Genomic DNA, 22,270 nt, shown 5'->3' with positions numbered 1-22,270 from the left:
GAGGAATGGATTGGGTGATATTTTTTATTTTTTTGGTTTGGATGAAAGAAAAAGAAAGAGTTTGTATATTATTTTTATAAATATACACTCGTTAATGTAATAAGGCTTAACAATCAAACTTTTCATAAGATTAAAAATATAAATTATATATTTGTTAGTTACTAATTTATTTTTCTCTCCTCCTTTAATTTCGACAAATATGAAAATACAAATGAAGAAGGATGTTTTATCTCTCTTTGTTTCTTTCGTACCTTCTCTTCCTTTCAATTAAACACAAAGAAATTATTTTATCTATCCTCTCGTCCATTCCTTCCCTATCTGTGTTTGATGTAAAACACAAATTTTATGTATCTTAAAATATGTTTTAAGTGGGCTGCATTTACACTTAGAATATATTTAAGAAATAAAATTCCTTTAATTATGGTTTTAGGTAAGGGCTATTGGCCTAAATACCATTATTCATAAAATATTATAAGAAAATTAAACATTAACTTTCATTAGACTGAATTAACAATGGACATGAAAGAAGTTAAAAGCCAAACCATCTAATAATTTTTTATTTCATTGGCGTTACAAGGATTTTCTGGTGATATTTATTATGTATTTTTTTAATAGGAAAAATGACTTAAAAAAAGAAGAAGTTGAAGTTACATTCTTGAATGAGTGCAGGGCTCGTCAAAAAAAAAAAAAAATGATATTAAAAAGCAGGTCCATTAATATTTTTTTTTTTTTTACAATTTGTTTCAATTTATTTATTTTATTTTATTGATATTTTTTAAAATCAAAACGTCGAATAAACACCAATACTATGCATATAAATCGTCTGTAATCCAACCAAAAAAACAAGGGCACTTACGTACATAAAGTTAAAAACGATTGTAGCGCCCACAGGCTTACTTTAGCAGAATTCTTTAATCCCCTGTACAGTCCCCCTTAATTTATTAAACTGTGGGCGGGGTACCCCATCCGCCACTGTATAAAACACACACTCTCTACAATCAATACTTACAGTACTCCCCCTTTCCCTCTAAAAAGCACACCTTTCAACACACGCACACACACAGATTGAAAGACTCACATGTGGTGTTGGTTTTGGTGTGGCAGAGAGCGCAATGGGAGACTCGTCGTTGCCGGAGGAGGAGCCAATAGCAGTGCCGCCGGACGATTTGCGTTGCAATCGGAATGATGGCAAGTTGTGGCGGTGCAAAGGTAGGAGGATCCAGGAGAAGACCTTTTGCGAAAAGCACTATTTTCAATCTCTTCAAAACAACTCTTTGAAGAAATCCAAACTAAAGTCTACTGCTTCTAGTTCTAGGGTTTCCAACAGCACAACCAACAATAACCACCGCACGTCTTCCGGAAATAAGCCCAAACAATCAGGGCTTTTCTCGACATCAAACAGCAAGAAGCAGAGAAAGAGAAAGAGAAGAAAAGAAGAGTCTGATGATGAGGTGATTCCGACGAAGAAAAGGCGTAGTCAGAAAGTTGTGGATGAGAAAGAGAAGGTAAACATTAAAGGAAAAGAGGAACAAAGAATCAATGATAGTGATGGAACTGATGATTCAGAGGAGAATGAGGATGTTAGTTTGGGAAAAGGAGTGAAAAAACCTTCGTCTGATAACAAGAAGAAATCAAGAATGGAGATCATAACCGATCAAGAAGAAGAAGATGTTGACGACGACGAGGAGTACAGCGACAGCAGAGAAGAAGGTGATTCAGAGGAAGAGAAGGTGGCTGATTGGGTAAAAAAAGCGAAAAGGAATGAAAAAATTGAGTCATTGTCACTAGATGGGAAAAAGAAGGTTGTGGAGTTTGGAGAGAAGAAGATATTGGGAGTGAAGGCAAAAACCAAACAGAAGGAAGAAGATAAAGAAGACGAGGATGGTGAAGATGATTCAGAGGAGGCTAATTTGGTGAAAAAAGCGAAAAAGAATGAAAAAATTGATTCATTGTCACTAGATAGGAAAAAGATGGTTGTGGGGTTTGGAGAAAAGAAAAAATTGGGAGTGAAGTCAAAGGAAGAAGATAAAGAAGACGGGGATGGTGAAGATGATTCAGAGGAAGAGGAGGCGGCTAATTTGGTAAAAATAGTGAAAAAGAATGACAAAATTGAGCCATTGCCACTAGATAGGAAAAAGAAGGTAGTGGGGCTTGCAGAGAAGAAGAAATTGGGAGTGAAGGCTAAAATCAAACAGAATGATTTAGACAAATATGATGAGGATGATTTAGAGGATAACAAGGGTGTTGATACATTTGAAAAAGCTAATAAGAAGGTAAACAATGCCAAGAATGAATCAGCATCAAGAAAGAAGAGGGAAAAAGCCGGCTCGGCTAACGAAAGCAAAGACTATGACCATGACGATGATTCAAAAGCTAAGGATTATTATTTAGGTATAAGAAAGTGTAGGTTGAAGCAAAAAAGCCAGCCCTTGGATACGAGGAGAAGGCATTTTGTTTCCGATGTAAGCTTATGTTCTTTCTAAGTTTCTTTTCCTTTTCCTCTTCTGAAACTTTCATCTTTTTAACCAAAGCAGACACCTTTTTAAAAATAATTTAACAGGTGAGTGGAGATGACTGTAATATGTGCCATCAATGCCAGAGGAGCGATAAGGAGAAGGTGGTGCGGTGCCGCAAGGGCAGCTGTCGCAAACGTTTTTGTGTTCCATGCATTCAGAGATGGTAACATTTTTAATGTTTATGTCCGACATTTGAAAGAAAAAATATCTAAATTATGCATGTCAAAGGGTATGTTACTGTTCTTGAGTACTGGAATTTCAAATGACTTTAAGATTCATCCAATCTACTGTTTTATTATAAAGGATTGCCGTAAACCCTTTATGATATAATTGAGGTTCCTAAATGATACATTGTTGTTAAATAAGTACGATGGACATTGCCAAGAATTTTAGTAGTATGGTTCATTTATTGATTGCTAATTTCTATTTATATGTATGTATAAAGTTTGGTGGTCCGGAGAATCTATATAGGTTCCATAGTTTTTGCTTTCATGGCTGCATCGTTGTTAATATTTTTTTTTTGGTAACTGTATCGTTAATCCTGGTGGTTATCCTGTAAAACAATGAGGTATGATGGGTTGATGTAGTGATTGTTGTTGGTCTTATTTACTTGACTATCATATGTTTTTTTGTCATTTCATCCGGTAGTGATATAATTTCCCTATTAGCAACTACGCATCATACTGCTAATTAGTTTTTAGTCCGACTACATATTTTTATGTGTTGCTGTAACTTATAATAGGCATGTATTTTAGGTATGATTGATGCCTTGGTGGCTTTCCCAGGAAAAACATTTTCACATATTGAATCAGAATTTGCTGATATTGATATCTGTCATTGGCATTCTTGGCTTGGAATTATTCCTTAGAATTTATTGATTTATTGCTCTAGTGATTTACGAGATGTGGACATCAAGGAATGTTTTGTCAATTGTGTTTAACTTCGTTCATTTCCGATATATAAATATTTTTTTATGCCACGTAAACCCTAATTCCCATATTTAATGTCTACCAGACACTTAACGCTCATTAACCGATGCCTTAGCGCATTTCCCCCTCTCTTTGGTTGTAAAATTTAGGTACCCCAGACTGTCAGAGGAAGAAATAGCAGCAACTTGCCCATACTGTTGTGGGAACTGCAACTGCAAAGCTTGTTTACGTAGAACTGATATAATTAAGGTTGGTAATGGCAGCTATGGCATTTAGTCTTTTCACCTCTGCGTTAACTACATTATGTATAGCTTGTGACATCTGGTGCATTTCTCTTTATTTAACACAGGATAACAAATATTCAGGATTGCCAGAAAGTAAGGATGAAAAGATTCAGCACTTGAAGTATCTGGTACATGTACTCTATCCGTTCTTGAAGCAATTCGATGATGACCAAATGCTGGAAAAAGATATTGAGGCTATGATTCAAGGTACGAATTGTATATTGTTGCTGGTTAGTGACTTGGATTCAGGATAAGAAAGGAACATTAAGTCAAAGATAAAGCATCATGCAATGCGAAATTATTTAGGATGTTAGTTACCAAGGAAGCAATGTGACGAATTGAGGCTTGGAAAGTTCAATTGTTACGTGTTTACACAAATATTGTAACTTTGCAGAATTGAACAGGTAGCCCACCATCTATGACATTGAGTTGACTGTGCCCTGGAGCACTTGTCATATATGTGGTGGCTTATGCAACTAAAACAATTCTTCATTTTCTTAATAATTTGGCAATGCATAATGGAATTTTTACAGGGTTACCACCATCGGAGGTGGAGTTACAGCAGGCAGCTTGTTATGAAAATGAACGTGTTTACTGGTATGGTACTTTTTGTGAATGATTTATGATTTCTTTTGTTTTGAAATTGGAGTTGTGACGAAGATTTGATGATACCACTTGTTCTGTTGCAGCAACAATTGCAGAACCTCTATAGTTGATTTTCATAGAAGTTGTCCGAATTGTTCCTATGATCTCTGCCTGACTTGCTGCTGGGAAATTCGGAACGGCTGCTTGCGAGGAGAGAAACCTCTCCCTTTGCCTATGGATCAGAAAGGTTCTCTGAGTTCTTCTCTTAAGTCTAGTTCAGAGGATAAAAAGAGTCCAATTTCTGAGTGGAAAGCAAAGGAAACCGGTGTCATACCTTGCCCAACAAAGGAAATGGGTGGTTGCGGTCATGATTGTTTGGAGCTCAAGTGTATGTATCCAAAAAGCTGGGTCTCAGAGTTGAAGAAGAAAGTTAAAAAAATAGTGGAAACCCATGAACTTGCAGATTTGGACAGAATATCTAAGCAACGATGCTCATGTTTTAAATCAGATGTTGAGATTGACATTGGTAATGGGAAACTTCGCAAATCTGCTTCTAGAAAAGATTCCGAAGACAACTATCTGTACTGTCCTTCAGCCAGTGATATCCAGCAGGGGGATCTGCAGCACTTCCAGAGACATTGGATCAGGGGAGAGCCAGTCATTGTTAGCAATGTTCTTGAATTTTCATCTGGACTGAGTTGGGAACCAATGGTTATGTGGCGTGCATTCCGTGAGATTACATATACCAAGGGTTCCTCAGATTTGGCAGTGAATGCAATAGATTGCCTTGATTGGTGTGAGGTCAGTACTTCCAATATATCACTTTGTATTGTTTATTTTGGTATTGTTATCCTGTTATTGTGATCTGAACACAAAGGTGAAAAAGAATAAATTCTGATATTCTCTTTTCATATCTCATGTGTTATGACAAACGCAACGAACCCAAGTTTAATCAAGAATCACGACGGAAAAGTAAACACACCACACAAAGAACACAAAGATTTATACGTGGTTCGGCATCAACCTACGTCTACGGTTGGGATCCTGCAAAAGTTTTCACTATGTGTCAAATCGGAAATTACAAGTTTTCAACCTCTCGCTTTGTTTCTGTACGAATTTCAGAGTCTTTCTTTTACCCCTCTCCAAACCCTAAGCACCCTTATATATTGGGCTACAAGTGACTAATTAGGGTCCACGACCCATGAGCAAAAAACGGATCAAAATTTTTTCCTTAGGGCAAGTCCCCGAACCCCCAAAACAGGTCGTCGGGACCTGACGCCAAATTCGGGTCACAATATCACAAATTTCCATCTTGGCTCATATTACGCCATTTTCCACAATCTCTGGCTACTATTTTTGTTACCACATATGGAGCGAATCCAAGCAACAATCACGAAACATGATAGAAAAGTAAACACACCACACACAAAGAACATAAAAGATTTATTGTGGTTCGGCAAAGCCTACGTCCACGATGGAGATCCGGCGAAAGTCTTCACTACGAAAAATAGGAGATTACAAGTTTCAGTCCCTCACTCTCTTTCTCTGATTAGCGTCTCTCTATGTCCAACTTCAAACCCTAAACGCCTTATATATCGGGCTACAATAGAGTACTAATTAGGGTCCACGACCCACAAGCAAAAAAGAGTCAAAAAAAATATTTTAACTGGTTGTCAGGTCGTAAACGAGTTGCAACGCGGTTGCGACCCAACACCAAATCGGGCCACAACATCACAATTTTTACTCTCAAATCCATGGTATGCAAGTTGGACAATGACAACACAATGACTTCTTCAACTTTAGACAAGATGCTGATAGCTTTCTTAGGTTACTTCTCTTTTCCCTTACTTGCTTCTTTCTCCACTTTGTAGGTGTCGAATATGTTTTAGTCCACATGGCAACGCCACATTATCAATTATGGCTTGCATGGCAAGAGTCAAACGGTCAACGGGCAAGTTATGTGGCACATACCGCATCATTAATGAACTTTAAACAGAACATCGAAGACTTGAAGATCTGAGTTTGATGGCCGGTGTCCAGGGCCCATCGAGAAGGCAAATCACTCTCTCATAGTGGTTCTATCGACCTCGACTTGAATTGTAGAGGGAGAAAGACCGGTTTGACTGTTATACAACTTATCCCTATATTAGGTAGCCTTGCTTTGTAATTATTTGATAACTTTACCTTTTTTAAATTATTATAATAAAACACGTGTTGTTCTAGCATGATATCAGCCACTCTCTCACTTGGCTTGTAAAAAGAGATACTCCAAGTCCAAGGAGGGAGGAAAAAAGAAAAAAAAGAAGACCTTCCACGTTCTGAATTTCTCCGTTGCTCACCCATGCTCTCACCTCACACCCTAAACCTTCACCAAGGGAGTCAATGGTGAACTTGCACACTGCCATCCCCCCTCTCTCTCGCTCTCAAGCTTGCTTGGGCTTCGTCCTTTCTTAGTCCACTTCGGATCTCTACTATGTTGGAGTAATGCCTCATTAGTGTATTTTTATATTGTGTTTTTTTCAAGAACCTTACACTCCAATTTCAGTTTCGTTGTCACCCAATCAAACTTTAGTTGTTGCAACGTTTGATTCAATTACTTGACTTGCTTTTATCCTTATGTAAATCAACGCCATTGTTCACTAAAGAAATATCTTCACGTTCCTTCTCCATTATCTCACCATCTTCTTCTACCCATCTAGTGAGTTCGTCCCGAGCTGATGTGGCATCAACAAAATCAATACAATTTCCAATATCTTCCTCAATGAAGATTTGTTTTGCATTGATAATGAATTCTCTAAAACTATTGGTAGACTTGAACAATGAACACTTGGTAGACTTGTATCTCAACTCCTCGTGTGCTTAGTACAAAAATTCACTCTTTGGTATGGTTCACCGTTGCTGTCCTAGTGCTTTGTGGCTGTTTTACTGATATGGCATCATGCGTTTTGCACTTTTGAACTGCTTATGCTGCTGAATTCTTTCTCTAATAGGTTGTTTTGTCCAATTTCACATTTATATGCATCTATCCGCTGATTTCTTTGTTTCTTAGTGTCCAGATTAAGGGGATAAATGATTCCACAATGTTCGAATATAATTCTCAGTCAAGAAATTTGATGTTGCGAACTTGTAGGTTTTGGAAGTCTTCTATGTGACAAACTTGCTTCCTTGTGCAACCACAAGTCCTCAAGTATCTCAAATGTGACATGAAAGGCTCTGATGCCACTTGGAGCAAATAGAGATAAAAAAAAAATTTCTTACAGCATGCGGGTAGAGTTAGTAAAGAACGATATTATAGTATGTGGATTAACTATGACTCTTAAATAGAGCGGAATGAAAACATATGATTCATGTAGCCGACCCCAAGTAATTGGGAAAAATCTTGGTTATTGTTGTTGTTCTTACAGCAGTGTCATAGACTAGGATCATTTTAATCACTGACGGAGCCTAAATTTTTTAAGGACAAACTAGGAAATTTTTTTGAAGAATTGTATATAGACTAACAATATCTCAAAATTACATTGACTAAGACTTGACCTTTAATCTTTTGAAACAAACTTTAGAATCCCCACACATCGCTAATAACACCTTTACCCAGTGGTGATCGTCCTCTTGCCCTCACCTTTCCTAGACTTTTCCAAATTGCTATAGATAGACATGCCTTGGTGGCTGACTGCTATTGTCTCGATAATGGGAGAATGGTTTGGAATGTTTGTTTCTAGAGTCATTTTCAAGATTGAGAGACTGAGGATGCCATTGGTTTTTTGGAGTTGCTTTATCTCCATGAGATTATGGGGGAGATTTTTGACTTTTGTGTGTGAATTCCCTCTTCTCATGGTAGCTTTGATGTTCGGTCTTTTTATAGGTGTATTTCGGATGCTTCAAGCTCACCTTTCTTCTGGAAGGCTATTTGGCGTTCGAAGTCCCCTCTCAAAGTGGCTTGTTTTGCATGGACATCCATCCCGGGAAGATCTTGACCCAGAATAACCTTAAGAGGAGGAAACATATTGTGGTCAATTGATGTTGCATGTGCAAGAATGACGAGGAAATGGTTGATCATCTTCTTTTACGTTATCCTACGGCTCGGGATTGTTGGATTTTGCTATTGGGTTTTTTTCGGGTTCAATGGGTGATTTCCAGGACTTCTAGAGGCTCGGAGAGGTTGTATAGTAGGGGCCGAAGTTCGTAATTTTTGGAGGTTTACGCCCTTATGCAACCGGTGGTGTTTATAGCTCGAAAGAAATAGGAGATCCTTTTTTGTTGGGATCTTGGGACAAATTTTTAATCCTTGGAGGAGCTTGTAGATTTTTTGGACTCTTTTGAGGGTTTAGAGGCCTTATTTGGACTTGTGTAGCTTTTGAGTGATGCTTACCCCTTTTAAACGTTTTTTTTTTTTTTTTTTTTTTTTTTTTTTTTTTTACAATCTTTACTTATCAACAAATTTTTTTCATTTTTTTTATTTTCATTTTATTTTTATTTTAATAAATCCAAATAATAAATGCAAAAACTTAATTACTAATTAAGAAAGTTCTGGTAAAAAAATATGTAATTATTTAATTTATGTTTAAGAAATTCACACTTTTGAAAGTGTTACATGATGACCTCACTACTTGAAGTAAAATTTGGGTTTCTATGTACTGATGAGTGTTGAAAATTGACTGGTTTTAAATTCCTTCCTAAAAAAATATCCTTCCCATTTGCGCTTCTCTTATATAACAGAGATCAATAGAGAAATACCACTTAGTTTTGTTGCTCAAGTGATCTTGTATCTCCTCTTAACTTCCAAAATGGAATGTTGAGGGTTCAAGTTCCCACAAGAGCAAAGAGAGAGTGTAAGGTATTTCCTAGGACAAAATAAAAAGAGATAATTTTAAGGAGTTACTTCTAATATATGAAAAGATAATTTTACAAAATCAAAATAAAGAAATTGAGCAGGGCAGCTAAACTTTTCGATAATTTTTAGAAGGGCTGTTTTTATAATTTTGGAAAGAGGGGGTATTGCACACCGTTACATGTTTTGCTACAGTGTGCGAAAACATTAGAGGTCCATTTATTAACGCTTTCACTTTCTTACTTTTACTTTCTTCAAAAGTAAAATTATGATTTTGATTACTTAAACTGAAATAGAAAGTGAAATTATGTTTAGTAATATCTCGTATTCATTAAAATTTTGAAAACAAAACAACAAAATCAAGTTTAATAATTATGATTTTGTTTTTATTTTTTAACCATTGCTATAGTTCTATCATCTACCATCCCAATCCCACCATCCCCAGTTAAAGTTCGCATCCACCATCCCCATTTCTACCAAACTACAAGCACTACCGGAAACCACCACCACCTTCCGTCATAGCTTTCAAACATCAATAATGTCACCACAAACCTCTTTTCAACACAAAATTAAATTCTCTTCCAGAACCAAGATGTTCACCACCATCCAAAACCCCCTCTTCCCACTACAATTGCAATTACTTAAATCACAGTAAAAAAAAAAAAAAAAAAAAAAAAAAAAAAAAAAAAAAAAAAAAAAAAAAAAAACTCCGATCCCGCCGCTGTGCAGTCTCAAATCGGCAATTAAACTAGAAATCTCAACCCATTATCTTCAAACCCGTAACTTTCACTGAAACCCTTTTGTCGCAACAACCACGTCAGTGAGTCTAGGCCTCGTAACACGATCATAGTCATCGCCAATTGGATGAGCTTTTTGCCGTTGTCGTCACCGCGTTGATTCTCATTGTCGTCGTTGGAATCTTTCATCGTCATATTCGTTGTTGTGTGCCTAACTCTTTGATTTTGTGCTAAGGATTCAATGGTAAGAAAACAGAGGGAGGAAGAGGGGATTTTGTCCTCGAGGATGGGAGAGAGAAAAAAAATTCAAATTTGAGGAAAGCATAACTTACCTAAGTCCCATCATCGCCGATATGGTGGTCGCCAGCGATGCCGATCGGCGAATCATCTTTGTCGGAGTTGCCCATCTGGTGGCCATCATCATGGTACAAGGGAGAGACAACTGTGGGTTGTGGGTTTTTTTATTTTTTTTTAATTTTAATTTTAATTTTTTAACCTGGCAAGAAAACAAGCCAAACGCCATACGGCATCTACAAGCAAGAACATCGGCCATAGACATAGAACTGAAAACACATTTAACACCAACAGTCACAGAACTAACTAAACCTAACTAACACCACTTATAGTCAAGACCCTTATAGTCAAGATCACTGTCTGAACAAACTAGGAAAAGGTGTCAGTTACATTGGAAGAAGCAATGATAGTGTTATCACCACAAGCAAATTGAACCCAGTAAAAAAGACTAAGATGACTCGCAAAGGATAAGAATCTGCACCGGCTAACAGAAACCGAGCAAAGTCAATAGCGTTTTTTAAGTTCCGCTACAGTAGCGGAAGTAATTCCTCCACTTCAGTGGAGAAAATAGGATAGTGAGGAATCTATGCTTTCTTTTTCTTTCCTAAAATGTGAAAGTATTTTCTAAAAGTAAAAAAGCAGAAATATGTTAATAAACATAATTTTTACTTTTATTTTTTATTTTTAGAAATTGACAGTAGAAATTAAAAAGTAAAAACGTTACTAAACAGGCCCTAGGAAACACCAATTTGGTGTTTTCAATTTGGGCCTCTTTTCGGAAACAAACATGGTACTATTGTAATTGCAACAAAAGTTACCAAATGCATTTTGGTGTTTTGCTTTGCTATAATACACTACCCGCAACAGAAACACGAAACAAAAGTGGTTGCCAAACAGGCCCTAAGTTTTTCAAAACACTTTCTAAAGTCCCATTAATTATTTGCATCACTTACAAAGTCAAAAACCAAACGATGGAGACTGCATTGCCTCTATGTCTTCTAGTCCACTTGCATGGTTGCTGCTATCTCATCCCCATCACTAAGAAGCACCACACCCCCTTTAGTGCACACTGTCAAGATGTTTGTCCATCAAGCTAGATTTGAGTCCTTTGCCGGCCCACTCTCCTTCAAGCCCTGCCTTTTCAACCACTTTTGCTCTAGTGACGACTACTCCACTTCCTTGATAGCCAATGTATTTAGTTGCCGCCAACGCGATCTTGCCGTGGCGAGTGACAATCTAGTAAAGGTTTATACATATATGGTATCAGGTCCTTACATTAGCGTATGTTAATTACTCACATAGACAAACATATATACACATGTCCATAATAGAATAAGGCTATCAGGATGTTTCTCTCATGATAAGAGTCATGGATCCTTCTTAATGACCTCTAGATGGAAAAAGGATTGAAAAAAGTTTCGAGGTTTATGAATAAATTTTGTCAATCTGACGGCTAGTAAAGAGAATTAATGGCTATTTTCATGAGAGGAACCTTTTGATAACATTTACCATAAGGATATGCATATGCATCTTTATTTATCAAAAAAAAAAAAAAAAAAGGATATGCATATGCATCTTATTTTTATATGAGTTATTTATACCATCAAACTCCTATTATAAGATCTGGATATATATTCGGATTATCCACGATACTTTATTTTACTGATTGAAATTATGAGTTCCTCAAATTAGGATGTTTTACAAGTGATCCCGATGAAAACCGTCAGGACAACACGATGGTTTTTGACGGCTGTAAGTTGGATGGTGTGGCCTACCCTTCGAGGCACGGGTAGGCTTAGGGCCACTTACTAAACTAAGAGCTAGTTGTGGACTCTTTTACCTTCATCTCTGCATGATACTGTAATATACATTATCAGCTGTTATAACTTCAGTCACTCCTTCTGACTGAAACTGATACTATACTTCTAGAAAGAAAGGTTGTGAACCACTCCTGGTGTTCAAACAGGATGACTTTCTCAATGGCAATTTACTTCGGATACCTTTGGAAACATTTTTCAACTACCAAAGTTCAGTCTTTTCCACGTTCCTGTGGATCAAGCGTGATATAATTTAATCATGCATGGTTTAGCATCACGTGGCAAACTGCACTTTTATGTCAGTTTGCTTTAGAATACATTTTCATGCTCATTGTCTTGCTTCCTTGAAAAATTGTATCAACCGAAATGCTAAATTATGAACAGGTTTCTGTTTCTACTGCCATTGTCTTTATTGAGTGTTTTAATCTTTCGCTTCTTGGATGTTCCACAATAGATGAGTAGTCACACCCCTGATCTTAAAACCAAAAACCCGAGGTGTGAGGTGTAAATTTAAGGTTTAAGTTAAATAAGAAATTCTACTTTTTAAAAGAATATGATGGTAAAGGGTATTATTTATTTGAGAATTTGTAGATCAAAATGTAGACCTCTGTTAAAATGAAATTAATACCAATAAAATTTATATTGTGGAAAAATTATATCCTTAGCCAAATTATGCAATTGTATGAATAAGGTTTATTTATTATCCACATGCTACCAAACCCAAACCACAAAATTTATTTAAGATTCATTTTGAAAAGTAAAGTTCATATGCTACAAGAATAAAACCCTTCCATGACCAATTTATTTCCAATTAAGTTAGGAGAATATATACATATTTACTTAACAAGTGTGAGTGGAGAGAATCATACTAGCTAACAAACTAGTTTATAACAATGACACGTGGCATTACATCTTTATTCATTTTCTTTCTTTTCTGATAAATCTTTCTACTTCCAAACTTTATATTTTACACCACCATTAACACTTTTGACTTTTCTTTTAAATAATTTTATTTTCTAAATTTAAATTTTCTACAATCACTAACCAATTTGATTACTTTCTGCTATATTTTACAATTTTCTACATCTCTACATTCCACCCATAATTTCTTCATAATTAAAGTTCCAACCTATATACGTATAAATTGTACCAAACCGACAAGACCAAATCCGTTGTTTGGGTTTTACTAGAATGACAAGCAAGCTAACGGGCTGTTGAAGTAGTCGTCTCCGCCTAAAATTTTGTGACATTAGTAAAATTTTCTTAGATAATCCATCACATTGGGTTTAATCAATTTTATTAATTTTTTAGTCACAAAATAACATGTGAATTTAGTTTATCCCTTAACCCAAAATGCAGGATATTACATGTGCACTTTAAAAGTTCAATCTATAAAAATATTGTAACCCGTTTCTAATCAAACTTGAATGCTTACCTATTTTGAATAGATAGTCTTGGTAACTTCTATTTTTCACTTAATTGTGAATGTATTAAATGCTTGTCCCCTTAAAAAGTTGAAATTCTAAGGTGGCCAAAGAATATGTTGTCTTGTTTTCTGAAATAATGCTATTTCTCTTGGCCATACTCTATAATGTCACATGATCCCATTGTATCATTCGGCTTGGTTTTGAATTTATTTTCACCCTGTATTTTTGTCTTCTTGATTTATCAAGTACATTGAAAAACGGGTAATCATGATTATGACTGGTTACCTTACTCCTTAATTATTTCAAATTTACACCATCCAAGTTGATTTTAAAATTATATCAGGCAGGTTTTGAGCAAATTTCTGGGCTCAGATAGGTGAATATTGGTGGTTTTGGTTGAGCTCTCTCATTTTTCAAGGAATCGTTAAAGTTTAAACTGAAATCTGAATCAAAGCTTAGTTATGGACCCACAAACTGTAGAGTGTAGGCTAACTTGTAATTTAGCTTCTATTTCACCGTTCCACAGCTGCAGTTATTGTGTGTGTACATATTACTTGTATACATGTAAGAATGCATGCATGATGAATGTGTATTACGTACATAGTTATATTGACACTGTTTCAATATGATAGGAATGTGGGAGAGAATATAAGTAACAAATGAAAATATTTTTGGATAATAACCGTTTTAAACAAGTGGTGTCATTAGATCCCTTTTGGGGATAAAATTGATTGTAAAACTGGAATACTACCTTGAAGAAGTAAGGTGCTTGACTTCTCATAATTGTCTAAATGGCCTATGGTCATCTGCATGCTGCAATCCAATATATAACAATGATTTTAAATAAATATGCATATTAACGACTTTGCGATTGCATGGACGCATATATACATAAAATTTGACATTCAATTTAAGTATTTTGGCAAGATAAAGGGTTTAAGGTGGTTTACCTAATACCCTAGGTAGTCATTATAAGGGCTTGATATACTTTATTGAGATTGGATTATGTAATTATGGATAAAAAATGATCTGTTGTAGGTTTAAAGTCGTAATGCTTGCATCATCTATTGTTGGTTGCTTCAAGTTTCCCTCTCCTTTCTATTTCTTCAATATTTGATTTTAGGTATAATGGGTAATATCATCACTTGCCCACTTCCTTTTATTATTTCATATTTTATTTGTCCTAGTTGATTGATCGTACACTAATGTTTTCTTATTTTGTCTTGTGCTGTGCAGGTGGAGATAAATATTCACCAATTTTTTAAAGGGTACTCAGAAGGTAGATCACACAGAAACTCTTGGCCTGAGATGCTCAAACTGAAAGATTGGCCCCCATCTAATTTATTTGAGGAGCGCTTACCACGCCATGGTGCAGAATTTGTCAGTGCCTTGCCATATTCGGAATACACACATCCCCGTTCTGGTCTGCTTAATGTTGCCTCAAAGTTGCCCGATAAATCCCTAAAGCCAGACCTTGGTCCTAAAACATATATAGCATATGGATTTTCTGAAGAGCTAGGACGTGGAGATTCTGTGACAAAGCTACACTGTGACATGTCAGATGCGGTATGATTTGTTTAATTGACTTAATGATAGCTTATTGGCTTTTCCTAGGAAAATAATACCTGTTGGTTGGTCTAGAAGTTAATTCCCAAGCCTGAACATTTGTTTATTAATCACTTCTGTAACAGCAGTACCCATGACATTTAAGTCATGTTTCTTTAACCAAATAACAGAATTAATTTCTACATGATTTCAATGTGCTGAGATCTTAGAAGTAGATTCGATTATCTAGGCTAGGCCATTGTATGATCACTTATATTCCTCCATAAGCAAAGGACACATTTCCATGAAACAGAAGTAGTAATTCCTTTTGGTAAAAACGGGAATAGTATTTAAAAAGTTCCATGTATTGAAAAGTTGTGAAATTCTTGAAAACTAACATAGTCTGTGCTTTTATGTCAACATGTATCGGTATACTGGTTTTGATTATCTTTATTTGTTATGCATTTGTCATTAAATACCATCCTTTTTCATTAGATGTCATTATACTTTCCAGGTGAATGTGTTGACGCACACTGCAGAAGTGGCCTATGCACCTCAGCAGCTTTCAAAAATTAAAAAATTGAAAAATAAACATGCTGCCCAAGACCAAGAAGAAATTTTTGGTATAGTTCCTATAGATAATCAAGAGGCTGAGAAGCACGTCCCAGACTCCAATGGGAAGTTCAAATCTGAGGGAGCTAACAGTAGCTCATGCGGTGAAGATTATTGTGCTGAGGTTATTAAAGCTGGAGACAAGGGGGAAGATGCTGACATTTTGGGTAAAAATGGAAATAACAATATGCAAGATATCATATTTGATGAAATAGATCGAGTTTCTAGTTTGCCTTCAGAAAAGAAGACAAAGAACAGGCAGGGAAGAGGAGTTGGGCGAGGTAGTAAGAGGAACAGAGGAAATATGCATAATAGATTGGATGTTGAGTCTGAAGATTTGTTGACAGAGACTGGTAATGGTATTGAATCTCTGAATGAAGTGGGTATTAGAAATGTGGAAAATGATAGGAAAGTAGGACAGAGTGATACTAATCTCTCAGATCATCATTGTTTAACAACTGATGTCCACCAGCAAGGAGAGTTTTCTGGCGGTCCAACTGCAGTTTCTGAAAACAGATTGAATGGGTTGGAGACAGCAGAGGGAGGTGCTGTCTGGGACATATTCCGTCGACAAGATGTTCCCAAGCTGCAGGAATATCTTAGAAAGTACCACAGAGAATTTAGGCACATCTATTGTCGTCCAGTAGAGCAGGTAAAAGTGATTCCGTCATGAAGAATATGCATTGGATAATATCCCGATTGCAATGTGAAGTCACAGTAGGTTTTGTGTCATGGATGTTATGAACTGCCTTCAGGTGGAGATTTATGCAGAGAAATTTGTTTTTGCTTGTTCAGTGTTGCATCTGAATGTAGGCACACCTTATATACTGTCAATTATATTATGAGTCCTCTAAACAAGCAGGCTTTGTTCATCTTGTGAACATGGTGGTGTGACAGCAGCTATGTAGTTTTTATACAAGTTCCACGGCTATTTGTTATCTGAGAAACATTTTTGGTGTGCGAGTAAATTTGTTTTGCGCCTTGGTTGCTGACATCATGCTTGTTATATTATCACTATTTTTTTCAAATTCTATTTTTCAAATTAAATACTTGAAATTGGAAACAAGAAAATTTTGTGCATAACAAAATTAGCTTTTTATATTTATTTTTATTTTTATTTATAGCTTTGAGTTGTTCACCAAGCCGAGCTTTTGAGTTCCCAAGTGTAGCATCAACTTCTGTGTGATGCTTGAACAGACTGATACTCGCTCAGCTTGGCTCCTTTACTGTCCAACTTACTCAGACCACAGTGTTACAAGAAGAAAACCACTCAACGCATGACTTAAATATATTTTAATTAATTTGAGGAAATTAGTTTTGTAAACGTAGTGTTAGCTTTGCCTTTTACCTAGCCCTAAATTGGTAAATTACTCATGTTTGTTATTTCCACAAGGTTAAATTTCCGCTGTGTGCAACATCACATTTTATAATGTTTACTGGATAACAGTCGAGGGTGCATCATATATGCTTATTGTCTTTCCTTCTGCTGTTTTAGATTTCCTTCTCATATCTGTATATTAGCTTGTCTAAATTGTTTTCTTGTAATTGACCCTTGGGATACCTCACCTTTATCCTTTTTGTTTCTTCTTCGTCATCTATGGAAAGGACTTATTTCTTCAAAAGTGTGCTTTTTCTATTTCCTCTAAAATTTGTCTTACGACCGTCACTGTAAGTAACAAAGTAATTACCTCACTCTCTGCCCTAAAGTATTCTAGTGTTAGATTGTTTTATTTCATAGTCATTGATCTGTAATCAGTTTGAGTAATTGGATTCTAGTTTTAATCAATGTAGTTTTATCTTTCAATGAAATTATAGTTTAAAAAAAGTTTTGCATAATAATTTATATTTATCTAATTTTATAGGTGGTTGACCCTATTCATGATCAGACTTTCTACCTCAATTTGTATCATAAGAAAAAGATCAAAGAGGAATTCGGTTAGTTGTTGTTTATCAAAGCTTTGTTGACTTTGTGCTTTGTTTCTTTCACTATTATTCAGAGCAATAATTCACTTGAATGCTTAATGCAGGAGTTGAACCTTGGACATTTGTGCAAGAACTTGGAGAGGCTGTCTTTATACCTGCTGGGTGTCCTCATCAAGTCAGAAATCTTAAGGTAGGCCAGTCATAGAATTTTTTTTGTTTATGCATTAGTTCATGAAACCTTTGTTTAGGATGTGGAGACTATAGTACTATCTGCCATCTTTATATGACTAGTGAGAACATTTATTATCCTACGAGTATTGGCCTTTTTCTTGAAAGTATGTGTACATTTTGACCACGTGGTTCTTTCAAGCATATAACTATTCCATCAAGGTGACTCTTTTAAACATTTATTCAATTTGACTGACATTTTAGGCATTTTTTCCCCTTCAGTATCTGAACCTCCATGCTACTAAAGGAGTCTTTCCAGAACACACAACTTTTAGGACCTTCTCAGTTTAATGCTCTCTGGCGTGTTTCATGATTTCCCAAATGAGAGCATTTAGATACCTCTCCATTCTGACAAAGACCGCTATATACCCCGAGGCTGGTTCATTTAATTTCACTTGCAATAAAGGAATTGTTGGAAATATGTGTCGTAGGAAATAAAAGTCGATCCATTTTATGCAACTGTAAACTTTTTAAATCAGGAATGAATAAAGAAAAATATACATGCATGCATGGTTACGTACACAAGTTTTTTATATATTCATGTAGCCTACCAGTCAATTTCTTTCAAGCATATAACTATTCCATCAAGGTGACTCTTTTAAACATTTATTCAATTTGACTGACATTTTAGGCATTTTTTCCCCTTCAGTATCTGAACCTCCATGCTACTAAAGGAGTCTTTCCAGAACACACAACTTTTAGGACCTTCTCAGTTTAATGCTCTCTGGCGTGTTTCATGATTTCCCAAATGAGAGCATTTAGATACCTCTCCATTCTGACAAAGACCGCTATATACCCCGAGGCTGGTTCATTTAATTTCACTTGCAATAAAGGAATTGTTGGAAATATGTGTCGTAGGAAATAAAAGTCGATCCATTTTATGCAACTGTAAACTTTTTAAATCAGGAATGAATAAAGAAAAATATACATGCATGCATGGTTACGTACACAAGTTTTTTATATATTCATGTAGCCTACCAGTCAATTTATGTTTTATTTTTGCTGGTTTTCCTTGAACTAGGTTTCTTATAATCTCTATAGTTTCTAATATAAGGGAGAGTATATGTGTTAGAAATTGGACAAGATTTTCCAGGTTTCCTTGAACTAGGTTTCTTATAACTTCTATTGTTTCTAATAGAAGGGAGAGGATACGTGTTAGGAAATTGGACAATATTTTCCTTGTTTCTGTTGTATATTCTTTTACATTTTAAAGATTTTCTTGGGAAATGAAAATGTAAATTTTATGATCTAATTAAACAAAACCGTAGAACAATTCTTAGTTAGATTTCATTTTGGGGAAATTTTTGCAATGTGTACAACTATAACCCCCCGGTATGTATTTTCATTTTGGAATTCGTCATTTGGTGATCTTATTTGTATGACTCTTTTTTAAACTTTCTTCTTTTTATCATCTGCAGTCATGTATTAAGGTTGCTCTTGACTTTGTTTCACCTGAAAACATTGGCGAGTGCATTCGTTTGACTGAGGAATTTCGTGTTCTTCCTGAGAATCATAGTGCCAAGGAAGACAAACTAGAGGTACGCTGTCTTGTTTCCTGAATAACACTATATTGCCTAAAGGTTTTTTCTTTCTACTACCTTCTTTTTCCTGCTTGGGGTTTATGGGACAACGTGACACATCTAGAGGTTTGGTGGAATCTTGATTGTATTTTTTTTTCCAATACATTATATATAGAATCCTCAAGACTTTGGCCACATCTGGCCAGTAAGTCGGTTGTGAAGTCGTGGGAGCAATACTGTTTCCTCAGCTAAGGTTCTGCTAGACTTTTACATTCTTTTAAGCAAATTTTGAGAAGCATTTGGCTAACGGGTGTATTTGGCTAGAAGGGATCTGGACAAGCTTCCGGCTAATGGGAGATGAATTTGCTTAGATCGATGACTTGGGAAATCCTATTTTGACAGTTAGAATTACTTATAGCTTCTAAGTTAGCCCAGGCTGTCTCCCTAAATTGTGCTTTACCTTACTCATCTGCTTTCCTAAAGCGGTGATCAAACTTCCGAACCTTTAAATCCTTAGTGTGCCTCTCAAGATACCCAAGTTACAGATTTCTCAGTTGCTGTTTGCTATCTCTGTCCATATATTGTAGCATACAGGATTAACCTTCTATATCCCAATTCTACAGTAGCTATTTTCTTGCATTGCTGCCTTAACATATTATGCTTGCATAAAGCAGGTGCTGCAATGGCGAATTTGCATTTTAATTTGATTAAAAGATTCTTTGTAAACGAGAATATTGCAGTTTGTAATAGATGTTTGTTAGAGTAGGTCAATACAGTCTATAACTTGTTAGTTGGGGTAACCTTTGAACCAAATCCTCTGTTGCCTATCCATCCGAGAATGAATTTTGTGCAGCTTTTGGAGCAATATGGTTAATTGCCTTATATATTGTTACGACAAACAGCTGCAAACCAAGAAACAATCACGGAACACGACTAAAACAAGCACCACACAAGACACAAAGATTTATGTTGTGCGACACAAGTTGTGCCTACGTTCATGGAAAAGATCCGGTGAAAGACTTCACTATGTGAAAATCAGGAGATTATAAGTTTCAGTCCCCAAACCCTGCGATTTTCAGTGTTCTCTCGTTAACCCACTCCAAACCCTAAACACCCTTATATACCAGGCTGCAAGAGAGTTCTAAATAGGGTCCACGAGCCGCAAGTAAAAACGGGTCACTTTCTGGTCAAAACAGCAACCTGGGCCAGAACAAAATTCAGGCCATAACATCACATATCTGTGTATAGGTCAAAGGCCATTGTATCTTTTAAATATTGGCCATTTCACTTCTTGAATAGCTTTTGGCATATGCATTGTGATAATCTCATACCTGTTCTGCATTTTTGCTTGGTGCAGGTAAAAAAGATGTCTCTCCACGCATTAAGTCGAGCTGTGGATGATTTGGAGCAGCTTACACGGTGAGTATAAGCTAACTTGAATTCTTTCTTAGTGCATTTCCTTATTTCCTTTTCCCTTGTGTTTTGCTTGCTATGCTATTTCCCCAGTTTTCATAGCCTTCAACATAACTCTATGCAACATAATTCCAAGTTTGTTGCCTGAATTTCATTATCTTAAATAAGAAAATTGGAATATATATATATATATATTGATGAGAAATAATTGTTTACCATTTTATCAATTTTGTTTTGTTATTATAGCCCTCCTTATTAGTATTCCATCTTCTCGAAATTTGCCATATTAATATTTCCATGTCATGTATTCGTATCACACATCCTTGTCCATGCTTCATAGATATAGAAAAGACTAAATTTACAATAAAATGGCTTTGTGATAGATAAAACTTGAATCATTTCGTCATAGGATGAGATATAATTGTTAAAGCAACACGAGTTAGTTTGCTCTTTTTCTATATCTGCTACGGAGTTTGTCTTTCTTCTTTTAGTTTGCATCAGGTGTAACAAATGCACATTTCACCTAATCATGGAACCAATATGTTTTGGCACAATGTTATTCTTCTCCATTAATGTCCATATGCTCACAAGTACCACATCACATGGAAATGTCAATACCACAACAGTCTTGAGAAAACAATTTGATGTTCTTTTTAAGTTTTGGGGACTTCATCCTGCCATTTAGTTTTGTTTAAGGTTGGTGATAATTTGTTGGAGACGTCGGTTTGAGTGAATATCAATGGTTTTTCATTTGTTAAAATGTTGCCACGGATCTCATGGATCACATAAACTTCTCTGTGGTTGTGAACCTAGTATATTAGCTGCTACGATAATGTTTTTACTGATTTTTATTTTCCAGGTCTTAGACCACTGAAGTTCAGGCATCACTATCGAAAACTTCATTGCAAAGTCCAGACTCATGTCAGCCGTCACAAATATCTCCCTCCATCTTCCCCAGCATCTTCTTCACATTCCACCTGAATGTTTGACTTCATTTCTGGAAGATCGAAGTCCATGTCAGTACTGAAAACTAGAAATAATTTGAATCTGCAGTGTTTTTTTTATTTATTTTGCTCGGTCTGGTTTTGGTGGTTGTATCACTTGTTGTGCAATATGCCCTGCTTTTGTGCGGCGCCCCTGGATGATTGTCCTTTACCAGGGCCTTTTTTTGGTACTGTGTTGCAATTTAAAAGGTAGAAAAGTTTTGTGTTCTCTCCTCTCTAATGGTGTAGTCTGAATATTCCCCCCCCCCCCCCCCCCCCCCCCCCCTCCCTCTTTTTTTTCCCTGAATATTATCAATTACTGATCCCTAAACTACTCAGTTTCCCAGCTCGGTGAATGTTTTGGGCTTTTGGGCCTAGCAAAATAATCCTGCGTTCAAGAGGTTTGAGATTGCTAAGCATTTTATTTTATTTTTTGGATTCAGCAAAGTGAACTACACATAAAATGGCAACCAAACAAAGTTTTGTACAGCTTTGTGATTTTCAAACAATGAAAAAACTAAAAACCAATTTGCCCAATAATTATCAATTAGTATCGCACGTGGTACCCATCATGGGGAACAAAAAATCAACATGTCCTCTCTTCCACACAAGTGTATGGATAGTAGAGA

The 22,270-nt window shown here is 36.0% G+C and overlaps 1 protein-coding gene across 1 annotated transcript; it reads left to right on the top strand.

Moving 5' to 3' along the window:
* The first annotated feature begins 962 nt into the window (after positions 1-962).
* Positions 963-21,875, top strand: LOC132281476 (lysine-specific demethylase JMJ26-like). The gene is made up of 13 exons (XM_059783175.1): positions 963-2,462; positions 2,561-2,679; positions 3,595-3,694; positions 3,795-3,936; positions 4,263-4,326; positions 4,419-5,115; positions 14,654-14,983; positions 15,477-16,226; positions 17,437-17,509; positions 17,602-17,687; positions 19,144-19,263; positions 20,603-20,664; positions 21,518-21,875. Exons 1-13 carry the CDS (start codon positions 1,113-1,115, stop codon positions 21,522-21,524), a joined length of 3,900 nt encoding a protein of 1,299 aa, XP_059639158.1. The 5' UTR covers positions 963-1,112; the 3' UTR covers positions 21,525-21,875.
* The last annotated feature ends 395 nt before the right edge of the window (positions 21,876-22,270 follow it).

This window comes from Cornus florida, unplaced genomic scaffold (assembly GCF_030987335.1).
Source record: "Cornus florida cultivar Cherokee Brave unplaced genomic scaffold, ASM3098733v1 CherokeeBrave_3.0.0_Hap2_Chr11, whole genome shotgun sequence".
In the NCBI taxonomy this organism is placed as follows: domain Eukaryota; kingdom Viridiplantae; phylum Streptophyta; class Magnoliopsida; order Cornales; family Cornaceae; genus Cornus; species Cornus florida.
The sequence above is the reverse complement of the archived record's forward strand: the minus strand, read 5'-3'. Positions and strand labels throughout refer to the sequence as shown.

Excerpts from the sequence above, each read along its gene's own strand:
- LOC132281476 (XM_059783175.1), top strand. The coding sequence starts at position 1,113 with ATGGGAGACTCGTCGTTGCCGGAGGAGGAGCCAATAGCAGTGCCGCCG. Across the intron at positions 2,680-3,594 it reads GTTCCATGCATTCAGAGATG|GTACCCCAGACTGTCAGAGG; the intron begins GTAACATTTTTA and ends TGTAAAATTTAG. Across the intron at positions 16,227-17,436 it reads ATTGTCGTCCAGTAGAGCAG|GTGGTTGACCCTATTCATGA; the intron begins GTAAAAGTGATT and ends CTAATTTTATAG.